The sequence below is a fragment of the Aphelocoma coerulescens genome, chromosome 26 (assembly GCF_041296385.1).
Source record: "Aphelocoma coerulescens isolate FSJ_1873_10779 chromosome 26, UR_Acoe_1.0, whole genome shotgun sequence".
Taxonomy (NCBI): Eukaryota; Metazoa; Chordata; class Aves; order Passeriformes; family Corvidae; genus Aphelocoma; species Aphelocoma coerulescens.
The window spans coordinates 7,322,318-7,340,362 of NC_091039.1; the positions used below are offsets into that span (position 1 = coordinate 7,322,318).

The 18,045-nt window shown below is 55.0% G+C and overlaps 1 protein-coding gene across 1 annotated transcript; it reads left to right on the forward strand.

Annotated features, from left to right (window-relative positions):
* Positions 1-2,138: 2,138 nt before the first annotated feature.
* On the forward strand, positions 2,139-17,486 carry C26H6orf132 (chromosome 26 C6orf132 homolog). Its single transcript, XM_068995691.1, has 5 exons — positions 2,139-2,351; positions 6,304-6,419; positions 10,218-10,293; positions 10,617-13,467; positions 13,768-17,486. Exons 1-5 carry the CDS (start codon positions 2,201-2,203, stop codon positions 13,868-13,870), a joined length of 3,297 nt encoding a protein of 1,098 aa, XP_068851792.1. The 5' UTR covers positions 2,139-2,200; the 3' UTR covers positions 13,871-17,486.
* The last annotated feature ends 559 nt before the right edge of the window (positions 17,487-18,045 follow it).

The window sequence follows — 18,045 nt, forward strand, 5'->3', positions numbered from 1 at the left end:
CCAGCCTGCTCCTCGTGCTGCTCCCGAGCTTTTTCTGCCCTTCTGAGGAGAGGTCTGTGCTTTGCTGGGAGGTGGAAGGTAAAGAACAAACATCTTTCATCTGGAACAAACAAATGGGAGTGTGCACAGGAGCCCTGGCAGAATTGTTGAGCAGCTGGTGTTCAGTGGGATAATAAATTCACCTCAAAATCCCTTCATGTTGTGAGGGTGATGTTTTCCTGCGCTCACCACCCAGGGTGAGGCAGGAGCGCTGTTGGTGGGGTGGCAGGGGCAGGGCTGTGGCACCCCCAGCCCCGGGGCTCAGGAACTCCTCGGAGCAGTGTCAGGGAGCTGAATCACCCCTTCTGCTCACGCAGAGCAGCGCTGCAGCCCCGCAGCCCCTTTGAAGTCTCCTTGCTGTAATGAGATTTTGTGGGACACCTTTGTGCACGAGCCCAGGCTCTCTCATTCCACAGGATTTTATTGGCTTCGCTTCTTAAAACAGTTCCTCTTCTCCTTCCCTTTTCCATGACTGCCTCTCTTTGTGCCCTGTTCCATTTGGTCATTCAAGGACTGTGGATATCAGCGAGCACTTTTGCCTTGCCTGTCTTGTAGAGATACTGTGTCCTTTGTCTTTCCAGCAGGGAGTGGGTCCTTCATCCCATCCGATTTCTGCTTTCGAGAGGTGCCAGGGAATTTTCTTTATGTGCCACAGATTGGACTCGGTGATCTCAGAGGTCTTTCCCAACCGAGCTGATCCCACGATGCTGCGATGCTGCCTGAAGCTCAGCAGGACGCAGCTCTGCTGTTTCCCAGTTTCCACCCCATCACCACTCCTCCCCGCAGGCAGGACAATCCCTTCTGCCACCCCACTAAAGCCGGTCCCTGCTGAGTGCCAGGGCGGGTGCCAGTCCGAAGCGGCGTTTCCGTCTCACAAACAGCACTTAAGATAACTGTCAGGAGAGTCCCACTAATTGCAGGGCTCGTGCAGGGCACAAAGCCACCCCTGCTCCGGGAGCGGATTCGGGAGCCGGGAGCGGGCTGCCCACTGCAGCCAGGGAAAGGCGTCCGACCAGCGGGACGCAGCTGCGGCCCGGGTTAAATCCCCTGGAAAACGCTTTAAATCATTACAGCTCCTCTAGCACAACCACGGGATTGAATTTTAACATTTTAATTCTCGTTTTCCTTCCCCACTTCCCATTCATAATTCACTTTATTTAAGTGCTGCCTCACAATCTGTGCCACGATTAGACTTCCCTTTTGGAATATCATAGCAGTGCTCATTTTTCATTCCTCAAGGGGATTTAATGTGTTGCTCTAATTTGTACTTTAAGGCAAAAAAAGAAGACGCTTTCCACAAGAAAAGCATCATTTCAAAGTAATTACATAAGTGATATTTATCACTGAAAAAATAAATCTATATTGTTTTCACTCTCAAAATGTGGTAGAGAGAGAAAGAGATGTAAGACCTTAACCTGAAGCTGGGAGCTGTGTTTCAGAGTTAATGTTTTGACAACTATTTGGGGTTTAAAGTTCTCCAGAATTCCCTACATTTATTAGTAGCCAGTGTTACTCATTAACTCTCAATTTTTACTTGCATGGCACAAAAAATCATTAGCCGTGCTAGGAATTTGCTTTTGTACCTGAAACTATAAATGGTTTGGGGTCAAGTCCCACGGCTTTAGGGTTTTGCATCAAAGGCACTCAGACCCTCGAAGCACCCCGGTCTCACCGGGTGTTTCTGGCCTTGCCGGGGAAGCCGGGACTCAGCAGAAGGTGAACGGACAGAGAAACAAAGGAGAAAGATCAAACCCCTCGAGGGTTCGGACCGAGGGAACGGCCGGAGCTGGGTCAGGAGGTTTGGGGTGGATATTAGGGAAAGGTTCCTCGCCCAGAGGTGGCTGGGCACTGGACCAGGCTCTGCAGAGCGCAAGGAGCGCTTGGACAAAGGTCTCAGGCACAGGGTGGGATTTCGGGGTGTCTGTGCAGGGCCGCAGCCGCGCTGGGACGATCCCCGCGCATCCCCTGCGGCTCAGGTCACTCCGTGGCTCTCACACCCGAACGCTGCCGCTGTGACCGCCCCGATCACACACCGGGGCACCTGGCGGGGCGGGGCCGGGGGTGGGACCGTCCCCGCCCCTCCGGAGCCGCTCGGCCCCGTCCCGCGGTGCCGCGGGGATGCCCGGCCGGGAGCGCGGCGGCAGCGCCCGGCTCGGCCAGGATGAAGAAGCACCATCACCACTCGGTGCAGGGCACCTTCAGCCGCCTCTTCGGGAAGCGCCACTCCAGCCCCACCGCCACGTCCCTGTTCGCCACCAACCCGCCCTGGATCTTCACGCAGGAGGTGACCTCGGACAGCGCGGGTGGCACCGGTCAGTGTCCCCCGCCCGCCGCGAGCCGTGCGGGGTCGGGCCGGGGCGGTCGCGGGGGGAGAAGGGTGGGGACGGGGAGCGGCGGGGGCTCCTCCAGCGCCCGGCTCGGAGGCTCCGGGAGCGCCCGGTGGGACCGGGATGCGGCAGCGCAAGTCCCGAACCTGTGCCCGAGAGGGCGCGGACGGTCCGCACCTCGGCTGGGGCCGGCTCGCCGCTCCCGGCAAGTTAAACTTGGCTAAAAGAGGCTGATGAGTGGCTGTGAATCTGTTTTATTGCTTCCCGTCGCGCTTTCCCACGCCATGTTTGATCTGCGCCTTCCCAGGTTTTAGTTATTTACTCATGAACCTGTTTATCGCAGGGCTGCGAGCGAGGAGGGAGCTGAGGGTTGCATATTCCTCGGGATTTATTTGTGTTTCTTTGTGGTTTTAATTGCAATACGGTGCCCTGGAGGCTCATGTAGGAGGGAGCCAAATTAATAGTAATGGAGCCAGGTAGATAGAAGATAGCAGTTTGTGGATGAAGTTTGGTGGATGTAAGAGCCCAACAAACTCTTCCAAGATTAAAAAAAATGGAAGTGCTGCCTGCTGAGCTGTGCAGGGTGAAGTATTGTCTGTGAAAGCAACTGCGAGGTGGTTACACCCCAAAGGCCAAGCTGCTGAAACCAAGATAAAATGAAAATGTGACAGGCAGTTTCATGCAACTCTGCAACCTAGGAAGAAAATTGCTGATTTCTAACTGTCGTAAATCTGAGGAGGATTCAAGCTTCTCTCTGATGTGGTTTGGATTAAAAAAAAGAAAAGAAGTTGCTGTGTCTGCTTATTACAAGCCTGATTTCCGTGGCTGCAGTTCTGCAATGGCAGTACAAAAGCGTTCTGCTCAGGTGTGGGTCAGATTGCAAGGGAAAAGCCAGGAGTCCTGAAATCTGAGCCTAAGTTACAGCTGTTGGATCACTCCATAGCATCCTCTTGGCATTTCTGCCCTGAATGTGGCTTGTGGAGGGTGCTGTGACAGAGGGACCGCGGCTGAGGGACCGCGTTCAGAGTGGTGTGAGGAAGGGTCTGCTCCCCGCTCAGCAGCCCAAGGGACAGTCCCAAGGGACCGTTCTGTTGTACCTGGGCCCCCACCCAGCACGGTCCTGCCCGGGGCAGCCCCGTCCCTGGCCCTGTTTCTGGGACGTTTCCTGCAGAGCTTCACACCAGCGCTGCTGCCAGGAGGAGTCCGCTGCTCCTGCTGATCCCCACCTTAGTTTCTCATACAAAGTAAACACAAGTTAAGCAATGTGGAATGGGTGTAGGTTTGCATGTCCCTGACTCAGAGATTCCTGAATATAGTGACTGATGCCACCTCCTCCTCCTCCTGGGAGCTGTGGATACCCCGGCTCAAACCTGCTGTGCCTCCTCCAGGTGATGCAACCCCCGGGGAGGAAGAAGTTCCATTACATGCGTGGCAAATTGTTTATTTAATTTCCCATGGCTGAGCAAACACAAATGTCTCCAGGACAGGCTGAATGTCAAAAAGTGGCCGAAGCAAGGCCAGTCCTCTGAGCCAGCTGCTTCCCGCAGCTTCCAAGGGTGCATTTCCTGATCCCTCCTTCCAGGAAACGAAGCTGGCAGAGCTCAGGTCTTGCTGGTGACAGGCTCCCAGCAGGCAAGTCCTGTTTATCTAGCAAAGAAAACACAACTACAAGCACTTCATTTTACTTTAATTAAAGCATTCAGGGTAGCGATGCTTAGTAATCTAGGATCAAAGTCCTTGTGATCTTTAATCCAGTTTCTCACTGGGTTTACCTAGCGACTTGTTAAATATAAAACTCATCATTTCAAGTCTCAGAACTACTCTCTTGCTGCTCAGGCGGTCTGAGTCCAAACTCTCCTGTTGCCCTTAATTCCTGCTCCTTACTCACTGAATGCGGGGTCACCCATAGAATTAATCATCACAGAATCACAGAGTTTGGGTGAAAAGGGACCTTAAAACTCATCTCATTCCACTCCCTGTCATGGGCAGGGACATCTTCCACTAGGTCAGGTTGCTCCAAGTCCCATCCAACCCGGTCTTGAACACTTCCAGGCAATTTGCTGGCACCTCTGTCCTCCTTGGGATTCCAGAAGCTCCTCCTGTGTGCTCGGGCCCCTCCCAGGCAGGGAAGTGGTAAAATCTTGGTAGGACCAGGCTGACTGAAGCACAGGTTGATTGGTGATTTGAAAGCTGAAGAAAATGTCCTTTGTGTAAAGAATCTCTTGTGGGGAGAAGTTTGGTGTCAGGGAGAGGAAGCTGCGATTGCCTGGAAGGGCAGTGATAGCACCGTGGATACTTCTGGGGGTGTCCCAGGGTAACTTGGGGCGTGCTGGGTGGGAGAAGGGAAAAGCTGACATGCTTCTGGACTCAGTGGTGTGTTTCAAGGTTGTGTGGAATTCATCTGCCTCCAACCCTTCAGCAGAGGCTGTGCTGCCTCATGCCCAGCCCCTGGTGTGGTCACGTTCTTCATTCCAGGTGTTCATGCAAGTGCTTTCCTTCTGTGGGATGCACACACAGGCATTTGCCCTCCTCTTTTTTCACTAGAGCTGGTGTAAAGCTGTTTCCTTGGGAGCTTCCTCCTGATTTCTGCCCATCCAAGGAGGGCAGAGAGACTTGGTGATAACCACAGCCAGTGCCAGGGCAGTGTGTGATGGGGTCAGGCAGTGTGGGAAGGGCACACCAAGGGCGAGCAGGGACCCGCAGGAGGGAGTGGGACACTGGCTGGGGCTGTGGCAGAGGCTGTGGCTTGCACAGTTTCATCTGGGACTCTGGGGCACGGAGCTCCTCGGGCACAGACCCGCTTTGGAGAGCGCTGCCTTTGGGTTTGGGAGGCTTGGAAATGCAGCCCAGAGCTTACACAACCCTCACCCTTCTGCTCCTCAGCTTCCCATACTGGACAGGACCTGTTTCTGTGCCTCACACTTCAGCAGGGGCTCAGCTTTGAGGTCTGGGCTCCCGGACGTTTTAGGGAAGGGGGCAAAAGAAGAAAGCTTTTTACTTGGTGTCTGCATTTTGGGGTGGAGGTTGCTTGGTTCTTCCTCCTTCCTCTCCTCCCTTCCTCACTATTGAAATCTCTTGTTGGGAACTCTCCTGCAGTTTTCCCTTCAATCACAGCCATTTTGTTGCTTCCCCCTCCTTCCCCAAACCCTCAGATTTTCTTTAATGTCGGTCTCCTTGGCTACGAGTTATTTGTGTATCTCCTTCCAGCCAAGGTGGGGTTTACGTGCTTTAGTATTTCTGCTTGTTAATTCATGCTGCTAATCAGACACAAAGAATGTAATTAAATTAATTTTATGAGCTTTATTCACTGTCAGAAAAAAAACGGCCTAAGAGGTGTGGTTCAAGGTGAAAGCACAAGGCTGGGAAACAGGAATTCCTGATGCCTTCTCCTGCTTATCACACCAGGACCCTGTGACTTCCTGCCTTGGTGTCTCCCTCCATCCACAGCAGTATTTTGTGGGAAGTCACCTAAAGCAGGCTGGAGTGTGGGAGTGTTGTGAAGCACCTGGAATCACCTCTGGGTTGGATGCCAGTGCTCTGCCCACAGAGTGCTCAGCAGGGGAGGAAGGGCAGGAGCTGTCCCTCCTCCTGGTCAGCTCTGCTGCTGCCTCCCCCCTCAATTCCAGCTGCTCAGATCAGGATTGGATCCTTCTGAGCTGCTTCAGTTCCATCCCCGGAGCTCAGGGAAGGCTCTTTGTGCTCTGCAGGTGTGTGACAGGGTTGTGAGTGCCTGTCCTGCACACACAGGACCTTTCTCTCCCTGTCTTCCACTCACCTCCAAGACACCCAGGTTTTCCTCAGAATCTGATGGGTTTTGCCCATTCCTGGCAGCTGATGCAGCAAATTCTCCACATCTTTTTAGAATTCCGCAGCGTCCGGTGGTGTTTGCCCACTGCCCAAGCTCAGTGCTGCTGTTAACAGTCTGCTCTCCCCTCAGGTGATGTGATCGAGGTGTATTACGGTGACAATCGCTTTGGGACAGTGACAGACTCTGGCACAGCAACGCTTAAGCCCCGTCCAAGGGTCCGGCCGCTGCTGACGTTCCTGCCCCTGGTGAGTGCCCAAGTCACTGCTGGGGTGGAACTGGTGCCCAGAACCAGCCGGGCTGGCTGCTGCTCTCAGCCCCTACCCGAGGGAGAGAAGAAATGAAAAGCAAAACCACTCTGTAATAACACTGGGTACGAGGGATTAGGAGGTGATCTGAGTTCAGGGCTGGTGTGGGACATGGACGAGGCACTCGGGGGAGAGGCGTGAGCACCGTCAGGCTTGCATTTTCAATTAAAGAATAATTGCTGAGCATGGAAATGATAGATCAGGCTTGCACTGCAGTTTATCTCCCCACTGCTGGCAGGATCTATCCCGGGATCAGGCAGTTGCTGGAGCCAGCAGTGCTGAACCGAGTGCTGCTGCAGCAGGGGAAGCAGGAGGTGATGCTGTGGGTGTGCAGGGGATGATTCTTTCCCAGCAGAGCTGCCAGTGCTCCAGCAGCAGCTGGGAGCAGGGCCTGGAGCAGCAAGGGCCACCATAGCCAGAGCAGAGGGCCTGGAGGTGGCTTTAACTCCAGAAGCCACACTTGCTTGTGGCTGGCTAGGATTTTCCTAGCCAGCAGCATTTCCACCCTGCATTTCCATGCAGCATTTTCCAGAGGTCTTATCCCCTAAAGAGCACAGTGAGGCACAGGATTCACAGAATCGAGCAGGGTGCTCAGAGAGGCTCCGGCGATGTCAGCAGCTAAATTGAAGTGATACCTGCAGGTCAGGAGGTCAGTGAAGACAGTAAAACGCTGAAATCCTTTGGTCTTGACAAGGAGGTGACCTCTGCTAATGGAAGTGTGTGTGGTAGAGGAATTAACAAATCCTAAGGGCTGTCACCCAAGGCCTGGTGCTCTGCTGCTGCCTGCAGAGGCACAGCTGGCCCTGGGGCTCCTTTTCCCTTGTGAGGGTCCCTCACAAACCTGGGCTTTAACCGAAGGAATAGTAGGAAAAGGCAGCATTTTGAAGGATCGGTCTGTGTTGGATGTTTGCACTATTTTGGTGAGGTTTGATCATGATTTGATCTGGCACAGACTCTTCTGCTGCCACGTACATACCTGCACCGGGTACACACCTGCACGGGGCTGTTCTGCAGCTCCTGCCTTAACCCTTTCCCTCCACCCACGGGGAGCAGCTCCGAGTGAGTCAGGAGGATGCACACGCCCTTCCCCGCAGCTCCTGTGCCTCTGCACCTGGCAGCTCTTCCCACACGGAGCAGCTTCCTTTCCCCCATGGCCCTGGGCTGTCCCACACGGAATCGCAGCAGGGATTTCAGGAGAGGGGTCCCCCCACGTCCCCCTGCCCACCTGGCTTCCCCAGCACTGCAGCTGCAGGCAGGGCTTTGGCATCCCAGGGGAATAAATGCCTTCAGCAAACCACCAAACTGCCCTAGCTCAAAAACAAGTTTAGGGACAGCTCTTCATATTCAGAGAGATCCTTGGCCTCTCCGAGCCCCCGGGGTGCTCAGCAGTTGTATTTTGGGGTGGCTTTTGTAACGGGCAGCCTCAAATCTTGGTCATTTAATGGGTGGGAAGAGGGGGCTCCTGAGAGCCCGGGGATCTGGGGACCATGAGGGCAGGCAGGCTCCCTGCACTGGGGACGTCTGACTGTTCCAGGGATGAAAAGTGATTCCTGGTGGTTACAGTGAAAGCTTCCCCCCATGGGATCCTCAGCAGGCACAAATCTGATTCAGGTACCACAAACTGGAAATGCAGGTTCCTGGCACGGCACCCTGAGCCTGCTCTGAATCAGCTGCAGGTTTTCTGGGCTGGCCACACCCCGAGCAAATCCCGGGAACAATCTTGCCAGTCATCTCCGCAGACTGGCAGCGTGCTGGGGATGCTTTCCATTTTAGAAGACAGCTCATGACGTGGGGATGGGTGGTTTTTGAGAGCTGCTGAGCATTAGCAACTACCACAGAAGGTTTTGGTGATGAACAGGCTTGCCCAGTTTGAAATGACACGTCCAAAATTACTGCTCCTTTATGAAGTGCAGACTGTGTCCTCCAGCTTTGCATAGCTCTCTTCTGACTGCCAGTCCATTTCCACCCCTGTCCAAGCAGGTGATGCATATGCTGCTTGTAATGCAGAGCTCAGACATCTTTGTTTCCCTGTAAATGGGCAGGTACCCTCTGGGTGCTCTGGAAACCAGCAGCAATCGATTTCCATAGCGAATGGGAACTGCTGGGGTTTTTCTCTTTGTGGTTTTGGAATGTCATTGCTCTGGACAATTTAACTATCAGCTCTTGAAGTGCCTCTCTTGGCCTTTGTCTTCCCTCTGGCTTTCAGCGGAAGTTAAGGATCTGCGCTCATGCCTTTGCAGACCTTGGCTTCTCCATCAGCACCGGGTTGTCTGATCCTTTGTGCAATCCCAGGAATGTGAATTCCCACTCACTCCTGGCTCACCAGTAACTGGCTCATTTCTTTGTGGTTGTAGAGATCTTTGGTCATCTGCAGGGTGATGGACGTAGCAAGTGAAATATGTGTATTTTCCTATTATTTTGGCCAAAGCTGGGGCATTCCAGGGCTCTTCTACAGGAGCCCAGGTGCTGCTGTTGAATCAGCTCTGCCCCAGCAGCTCCTGAGCTCCCCAGACAGGGCACTGTGTAACCGTAATGTGCCTGGATGGGGCTGGATGAACAAATCCAACCTGACCTTTGATCCAGGAAACTTTGGAATCCCGTCGCAATCTGATGTAAAAATGGTGATAATGGCAGTGAAAGGCAAAGGGCAGGGGCTCAATCATTATCCAGGCTTTTGTGTGCAGGAAATGGCTTGGGGAGAGGCGCAGGCTGATGGCAGGATAACATTTCCTTTGTCAAGGGCTGTTAACAGCGCAAACAGCTGCCTGGGGTGAGCAGGAAAGCCGCGGGGTGGATGTGGAGCCTGGGGATGGGGCAGCGTGTCCGTGACCACTGCCCGCGCCGTGTCCCTCGTTGGACGCTCCCTCGGAGCTTGGTGTCTTTCCGACACACTCGTGGTGCCCCCGGCTGTCCCCGGGCCCTGGCACAGCCGGGCCGTGCTGGCCACCGCCGTCCGTGCCCGGCTCGGCAGCGCCGTGCGTTCCGTGGGTGCCGGAGCGCGTCCCCGAGCCCCCGCAGAGCCAGCCCAGCCCGGAGCCCCGGGGCCAGGAGAGGCTCCGCGCTGCTGGCAGCGCCCTTCGGCGCTCGGGCTGAGTCAGCCTGCCCGGATGGCTCACGCTGGGTGGCTCTAAGTACCCGCAGTGCCCTCGCTTTAGGCGTCCTCCCAGATGTGTAGGCTGCTAAATTGCTGGTCCTGTACCTGCTAAAGGCACTGCTGAGTTCTCAGCTTGAATGTGAAGGAGTAATTGAGAGCGAAGCACAAGCCACACAAGGAGCAGTTTTCCCCAGTGTTCAGATATGCTGGTGCCAGTTTCCCAAAAGGCTGGAGGTCTGTCTGTGGCCTCAGCGCGGTGTGTACGTGACTGTGGCAGCGTTTGCTGCAGAAAAATACCCTCCAAACCTAGGGGAGCTGCTCAGTTTGCTGGTACATGGATGGTGAGGAGCCGGTGCTGCTGCTGGTGGGCAGGGGAGCCCCGAGGGGAGACGTGAAATCGCTGAGCTCCTCTCCAGCCCGCGCACCTGACCACGGGGGAATTGTGTCCATGGCCTGTGCAGCCTTGATCACTCATCCCCTCAAACCCTGTCAACAGCAGCTTCCACAGGGACCTCCATATCGCAGAAACTGCCCTGGATCCCATCAGGCTCCAGTTTGTGTGGACAAATTACTGGCTGCTTGTCAGCCCTTCTCTCTGATCCCTGGGCGTAAAACTGACAGCTCTGTTTTCTCAACTCTTGCAGAACGCCCAAGAATCCCATGGGGTGGCTGTGCCAACGCCGTCGGTGCCAGAAGACTTTGAGGAAAAGGCAGCTCTTGGTAAGGGATCTTCTCTGTGGAGTCCTGGCCAGCACAAAGTGCTCACCGTGCCCTCGGGGCAGGAAGTGTGTGTGTACCGAGCGCTGGAGCAGACAGTCTGCTCATATATTTTCATGCTAAAATAGTCTGCTATTAATTATTTTTTGAAGTAATTGAAAATTAATTAATTCCTGAGGGGTGAGGCTGAGTGGCTGTTTGAGTTCAGGAAGTTTTAGACAAGCCCAGCAAGGGGCTGGCTCCCTGGGAGGGCCACTGGCACAGGTCGGGCTGGCTCAGTGCTGATGGGGAGGTGCTCACACGGCTGTGCTCTCGCTGCTTTCCAGGCTCTGGCTCCCAGGTCAATGGCAATTATCGGATTTACAGCTCGGTGGGGGACCTGCGCCCGCAGGCCCTCGACGGGGATGACGAGGATGAAGACATCCCCCCACCGCCATCGGTGCCCCCACCACCCCCTCCAGCAGCACCGGTGCCTGTGCCACCCCCTCCAGCCTCGCCGGTCCCTCCACCCCCCGAAATGCTGCCACCGCCACCGCCACCTGAGATTGTGCCACCACCTCCTGCCGTGGCAGCCCCGCCGCCTCCCACCTCTGCCCTGTCCTCCCCCAGCACTCCGGCTCCTCCAGACTTCATCCCACCAGCCCCGCCGGGTGCCCGGGACCCCGCACCCTTCGCCCCCAGCATCTCCAAGTGGAAGTCAGAGACGGTGCTGAACACGAGGCAGGCGGATGCCGAGGGGCCGCTCTGCCCTGCCGAGGCCGGGGCGCCCGCAGCCCCCAGCCCCAAGGAGAGCCTGCAGCCCAAGCCCGAGCCCCACCTCACCTTCCCCAGGTCGTTCAAGGTGCCGCCGCCAGCCCCGGCGCGCTCCTCGTCCATCCCGGTGCAGGAGGGCCAGCCCGGCCGGCAGGAGCCCGTCCCGAGGCAGCCGGACGCCCGGCCTCCCCTCCCACCCTGCTTCACCATCAGACCCGCGGCCAAGGCGCGGCTGGGAGAAGCCGAGCAGAGAAATTCTGGGCTCAGACAGGGCGTTGGGAAGCCACCTGTACCCCCTCCACTGAGCCCCAAGCCGGGCCCAGGGCTCAGCCAAGGGGCAAATGCCACCGGCCACCGGTCCCTGCTGCCGGGCTCAGAGGGGGAGAAGATTCCCCAGCTGAAAACAGCTGGGAGAGACTCCCCTCCAAAATCTGAACCTCTCACTGCGAACGACCTGGATCTCCCTCCTCCGGACTACCCAACCTGCGAGGATGACTGGAAGGATGCCAACAACCTGAACAGGCTGCGGGATGAGCTCTCGGCCCTGCTGCGCTCCCCGCGCCGGGAGGAGAGGCCGCTGGAGAAGCTGGGTGCTCCCCAGCCCGTGGACAGCAGTACCGGCCGTGCTGGCAGCCGTGAGCCAGGGCTCAGCGAGCCCCAGCTCGCCAGGAAGGACACGGAGTTATCCAAGGGAGGGGAGAGCGAGAAGAAGGAGGCGCCCAGCAGCCCCCCCAGCACCAGCGGGGGCTCTCTCAGCACGGCGATCACCAGCCCAGAGAGCAACTCTGCCCCACAGCCCCGCAGCGTGATGATGATCAGGAACGAGCTGGAGGCTATGCTGTCCCTGAAGAAAGAGGGGAAACCTGCCCCAGGGCTCAGCAGTCAGAAGCAGGGTGTGGAGAATGGCATCAGCACCCCGGAAGTGAGGAAGAGCCCCCCTGACCTGAGGAAGAGCCCCCCTGGCACGAGTGACTCAGTAGTGCCAAAACCCGTCCCCAGCCCACTCCCAATGCGGGTGGCTGCTGTGGAGAAGGATGAGACAGATCACAAGGACCATCCTGCTCCTGCTGCTGGCAAGGCCACAGAGAACGTGAGCCCTGCTCCTGGGTCCCTCAATAGCAGCGTGAGCCCTCCAGACCCACCTCAGGGACCAGCAGAGGAGCCCCCTGCTCCCACCCCCCCATCACCCCCTGTGTCCCCTGCACAGAGCCCGGCACCACAGCCCAGCTCAGCTGTTTTCCAGTACAAAGTGCACCGGGCTGGGGCCAGCTCAGCCGAGCTGCCCCATGCCCTGGGCTCAGCTGAAACCCCCTGCCCTGGGAGCTCAGCCAGGAGCCCCCCGGACACCTCGGGAGCAGGGCAGGAGGAGGTGCTGATCCACCCCGTGACGGGGGAGCGCGTGGAGCGGGGCTCACCCATGGCCCTGCTGCTGGCAGCCCGGCAGCGCGCCCAGCGGGGCCGCCAGGGCGGGGACGGGGCCGCCGCGCTGAGGGCGAAGCCACCTCTGAGACTCAGCAGTGCCTCGTCGGACACCACCTCCACCAGCTTCTTCCGCCACGAGTCCAAGCCCTACTCCTTCACCGTGGTGCCTCGGCCCTCTGCGGCCAGTCCAGCGGGGTCCGGTTGGAGCAAAGCCCCCTCTTTCTCCAGCTCCTCGGAGCAGGGCCGGGACGTGCGGGCAGTGGGCGAGGCACAGCCCTCCGGGCCCCGGCGAGCCGCTGCCTCCAGCCTGCTCCGGGGCCTGCTGGACTCGGGGCAGCCGAGCCAGCCCAGCCCAGCCTGCCACAGAGTGCCCAAGGAGGAGGAGAACGGGGACACGGCACTGGACTATGGGATTATCCCCCCACCTCCCGAATTCAGCAACGAGGTGGATGAGGGTCCCCTCCCAAGTCGGGAGGAGAACCGCAAGTGCCCCAGTGTCCCTGACAGCAGCCGGGGCTCAGGTGAGCCGCGCTATTTCAGGTGGTCTGGCTACAGCCGCAGCTGCGGGGGCAGCCAGGAGCCAGCAGCTCCACCGCCCTTGGAGAAGAGCTGGAGGAACGGCGACTTCACGCCCCAGTGCCTGGATTACAGCAGCTCCACGAGTTTCCCCAGCCACGGCCCCAACCCACGCCCGCTGATCAAGAAGCGCCTGTACATGTCGGAGCCCGACAGCTCCTACCCCCGGGCAGCCGCAGCCCCCCGGGCCTCAGGCACCCTCTCCTCCGCCCTCTCCTCCTACAGCCCCGGGGGGTTCAGCTCCACAGCCGGGGCTCAGAGCCGCCTGGGCTCTGCCCACAGGAACGGCCCCTCGAGCGCCCAGGGCAGGCGGGCATCCGCGGACGCTGCTGGGAAGCCCACGGCGTACGGCAGCACCGGGGCTGACGCCAAGTACAAGGGGCAGAACGGGGACTTCTCTCCTGCCAGTGTGCTGACAGCCAGCAGGTACGTGTCCCCCTAAGCCCACCCCTTCCTGTCCTCGGTGTCCCTACCGGCCCCAGAGCAGCACCAGGGCTCCAGTGATGTCGCTCGTGCTCACTCCCAGCTCCTCCTGCTGTCCTGGTCCAAGGGCAGTGACTGTTCCGTGGCTCCTCCCTGGTGCCAGCTGTGACCCTGGTGCCCATCTCCCTCCCCTCCCACCTCACTGAGTGGAGACATGAAGCAGTAAAATACATCATTGCAAGGCTGACTAAACACCAAGGTCTGCCTGGGCTTTCGGTGACTTCCCCTCTGTTTCCCCTCCAGGCCTGCCCACGGCACCTCGCAGTACGGGGGACCCACCAACACCTTCACGGTCAGGCCCGGCACTCGCCAGCCCATCTCCTACGCCTACCAGAGCCACCGGTAGGCCGGACCTCGGGGCTGCCCTGCTGGCGTCCGGCTGGGAAAGGGCGAGAACACGCCTGGCTTGGTCTTTTCCTTCTCCATGGGCACCAGGGACGGTCCCAACCCAGCCTGAAAATGCACTGCTTGAAACTGCTGATGAGGAAGGTGGGGAGCAAGCCCAAGACTTGGACTTTTCTCAAAAAAGACTGTCATGGAGAGTAGTTACTGTGGAGGGCAGGCTGCTGCCTTGTTACATGAGCTAACGTGCTTTCTCTTTTTCCCATTTTCCCTCCTGGATTATTTTCAGAATTGCAGTCTAGGAAAGCCAAAGAGCATCCTAAGCTCTCTTTAAAGAGTATCACCACTGGAAAGATGGATTTCAGTTTGTTTTTTTTAATTGGGTTAACTCCAGCATGTTTGGGAGCAGGGAGAAACCAACTTGGAGATGTGCACAATGGAACCAAAGCAGTGTATAGCTAAATGTCAGGGATTAAAATAGGAATGTGAGGCCAGTGGGATAGGAGGAGAGTTTAGGATGCCTGGATCCTGACCCTTTCTGTCCTTCAGGAGTCTGGAGCAAATCAATTATGCCTTAAACCCAGCCCCGGGCAGTCAGGGCCTGTCCTGCCAAGCCAGGCTCTGACCCCTTCTCCAGGAGCAGTTTCGGGAGCAGGGGCCTTGCTTTGCTGTGCCTTTTGGTCACTGTAAATGTTTCTGATGGTAATTATTCCTCATGGAAGGAGGCTGTGAGGCCTGGCTGGATGGCTGTAAAGCACTTTGGAGACATAGGACATGGAGCAATCCTTCTTTTCCTTTGGCTGGTGGGTGCCAGCGACTCGCCACGGTGCTGTGCTGCTGGTGCTCTCCCCAAGGGGTCTCTTGCCACTTCACACCCATGTAACCTCCCCCCCAGTGTCCTTATGAACTGTTCTACTGAGACTTGGCTTCCATCTCTCTGCTTTGGGGACCGAGAAGCTAAATTCCAGTGTGACTCTATTTATCCTCGTGGTGTGTGGGGTGTCTGCAGTGATGCCCCGAAGGGAGCTGGCTCCCGGTGTTTCCCTCAGTGCTTTTCCAGCTTTTTGCTGGGTGTGCAAACCTGTCCCTGCTTCCCGCTGGTGCCTCTGAGAGCTGGTGGTGGCTGTGCAGGGGTGGGAGGTGTGAGTAGCCTTAAAGAGGGTTTTAGCCTTCAGAGTGAGCCATGGGGTCTCACGACAGCTGACCTGAGCTGTGAATAGCCAACGTTCTGAAACTAGAAATAGAGAATCTTCCTCGTAGGTAAACTGGCTGAAAATCACTGTAAGATAACTGTAAAAACGTGTAGAGAATATTTTCTAGTCACTGACAAACTAAAAGCACTTTGAGACATTAGTCTATTTTTATGGAAAGCACTTTCTATTTTCAATGCTATAAATACCACTGGTTCCACTCCAGCTTACCCTGCCTTGCACACACCTGTACGTGGCCTGCAAGCAGATCTTGCTCTACAGTTCAGCTCAAAATCAGGGAAAAATTTTCCTTCATGGTGGAATTCCCAAAAGTTATCTTGATATTTGTATCGTCATTGACATTCTATGTTTTATTTCCAGCTTCACCTAATAATTTAACAGCCTGTTCAGATATTGCAGCAGCTTTAAAGTATTCTGAACTTTACTTTGCTGTGAATAAAATGAAAATGCAAATAAAATAATCAGTCTAATAGCTAATTCAAAGGGCATTTTTATGCCAGTAAGTTGCAGTGACTTGGAAGATTTCCATTGCTCACCCCAGCCAATATTGAAATCATAGACTTTAAATATCTGGGTGTTGGTTTTAAAAAAATACTCATGGAGAAAAGTGACTAAGGAGTAACTGTAAGGATATTTAAGTGTGCCAAGTAACATGGAATACCACCTGCCCCGAAATACAGAACTTTCTCCATGCAAGGAGCATCTTGAGGATTCTTATTCATCTGTGGAAGTAAATCTGTGATCCCCTTTGAGGGGTTTCAGGGTCATGTTTTAGTATTGGATGAAGTTTCACCAGTTTAACTTGAAAGCAAAGAAGTCACTTTGATAATACTGCAACTTAATGTTTTTTTCTTCCGGATACTTTTTTTTTCAAAATAGTAAGCTATAATTGTAAATGAGCTCTCAAAAACAATTTTAAGGCTGGGTGGGCGATTTCAGCTTTTGATATTGACTTTGCCCAGAACTGGGGAGGGCAGGGGGTGTGTGTGTGCAATTTTCCACCTCAAGAATTGGAATCTCCCCAACACAAGTTTTTTTCTTTTTAGAGAAAAATGTGACGCTCCCATGGTGGCACTAGCTTTGAATATCACATTTGCTACTTCACCCAGACACACAGTTCATGTGTAGTCGAAATATAGTCTTAGACACCATGGAGTGTCTCATTTCTAGCAGATAAATTTGTTTTAATTTAGTATTAGAAGCATGATAATATAAGTCAGCTTTATAAAATAGCCATTCTTCATTCAAGAACACCATTGTGGGGCTGCACAGGGGACTGAGCTGTCACTAAATCAGGCTGGACTCTGCTCCCAATTGTAGAACTGGTTAGCATGCAGGTTTTCAGTAGTGGAACCCTTCTATTCTTTAAACACTTGGGACTATCCCTGCTTCTCTTGAATGCATTCAGCAAATTCTGGTATTTCAGTAACAACTCGACATTGATTCTGGGGCCATTGTGACAAAGGAACCACTGTCAAATTGTTGGCAGCCAAAGCACTGGGGGACAGAGTTCAATCTCTCATGAAATGAGGACTGCAGGGATGGGGAAGAGCTCCCTCTTCCTGGGGCAGACATACTCTGTCAGGTATGTGGATAAACTGTCCTTGGATTCCTGTTTCTGTTCCTCCCAGCTTTCACTATAGACATTTAGCAACAGAGTTAAGAAGAAACAAAACTAAGGGGGATTCATGGTGCAAAGCAACCTGCCTCAGCCCAGTGCTGACAGCAATCCTGAATCCTGAGCGTGGAATTATTCACTTCACCCTCTGTGCTGCAGTGTGGTCATTCAAGTCGTGATACAACTTAGCTGCCTCTTCCTCACAAGTTCCTGCTAGGAGAGTGTAACAGAGCATGAGCTGTAAAGTATTGAACAAAGTCTCTTATTTATGAGTGCCATTGAACACCAACCTTCTTGCATTAAACATTTCTGGATGTATTGTTTTATTACATGTGTGGTCTGACTTCTTTTCTAGTGTTGCTTATGCGGTCTGTCTGCTGGAGGATTGAGAAGTTAGCATGTCCTTGGAAGGATGGGAAAATGTAGCTCAGCAAGGGTTTGAATTTCAGCTTACCCAGGCTTGGTCCAATTTCTCTGAGCAGTTGATCCAAAGCCCGTGGCCGTTTCAGTGTCTTTAGAAGCCCAGTCAAGGCATGAAGGGGCAGCTGAGCCCCAAGAGCTCTGTCACTCACACCCAGCTGGTTGGGCAGGCTGGCAGAGGAGCTGGTGCAGCTTCTATAAATAGTTCTTGGGTTGGAGCCGTTCATTAGGGACGAAACTCTCATCCTTGATGCAAGTCCCAACTCGAATGTTGTGCCCAAAACTGCAAGCGCAGTGTGAGCAACACAAGCAGCAACATAAAAGGCTTGGCTGCAGTGGCTTCTCTCCACTCAAAATTAAACTGATTTGCATTCTCATCTCCTTCATCCAGCTCTGGCTACAGAAGCAGGCTCTGTGTGAGGGAGGGAAAGGGTGCAATGTATGCCTTGAAGCTTTTGCTGGAGCTGCAGTGGATGTCCCCAAACCTGAAAGGCGTGTGGTGCAGGGACAGCTGGGCAAGCCACAAACCCCACAGCATTCCCTCCATTCCTTGGCAGAGAGCTGCAAAGCCAGCAAGGATTGATGTGGGATTGCTGGTGTTTGTGCCACGCTGCCCACGTGTCCGTGTGACTACTGCAGCATTGCCTGCACTGGTACAACAACTCTGAGCCAAGCTGCATCCCAGGAGTGACTCCTGAACTGCTGCTCTTCTGTGCTTCCCTGACAAGAGTGAAAGAACCCCAAGTGCAAGCGCTGGAAACCCCAAAAGCAGATACTCTTAAAGGCAATGTGCAGAGTTGGGGCGGTGCTGCCTTGCCCTTGTCAAGGGCAGCTGCTGCCATCCTGTGGCACAACAAACATCTGTCAGATGCTGAAGCGTTGAGGGGTTTTTAGTCTTTGATTGTAAAAGCAGAGTTAATATAGCACCAG

Coding starts and splice junctions, on each gene's coding strand:
- C26H6orf132 (XM_068995691.1), top strand. CDS start 2,201: ATGAAGAAGCACCATCACCACTCGGTGCAGGGCACCTTCAGCCGCCTC. Junction 10,294..10,616: donor TGAGGAAAAGGCAGCTCTTG/GTAAGGGATCTT, acceptor GCTGCTTTCCAG/GCTCTGGCTCCCAGGTCAAT. Junction 13,468..13,767: donor AGTGTGCTGACAGCCAGCAG/GTACGTGTCCCC, acceptor TTTCCCCTCCAG/GCCTGCCCACGGCACCTCGC.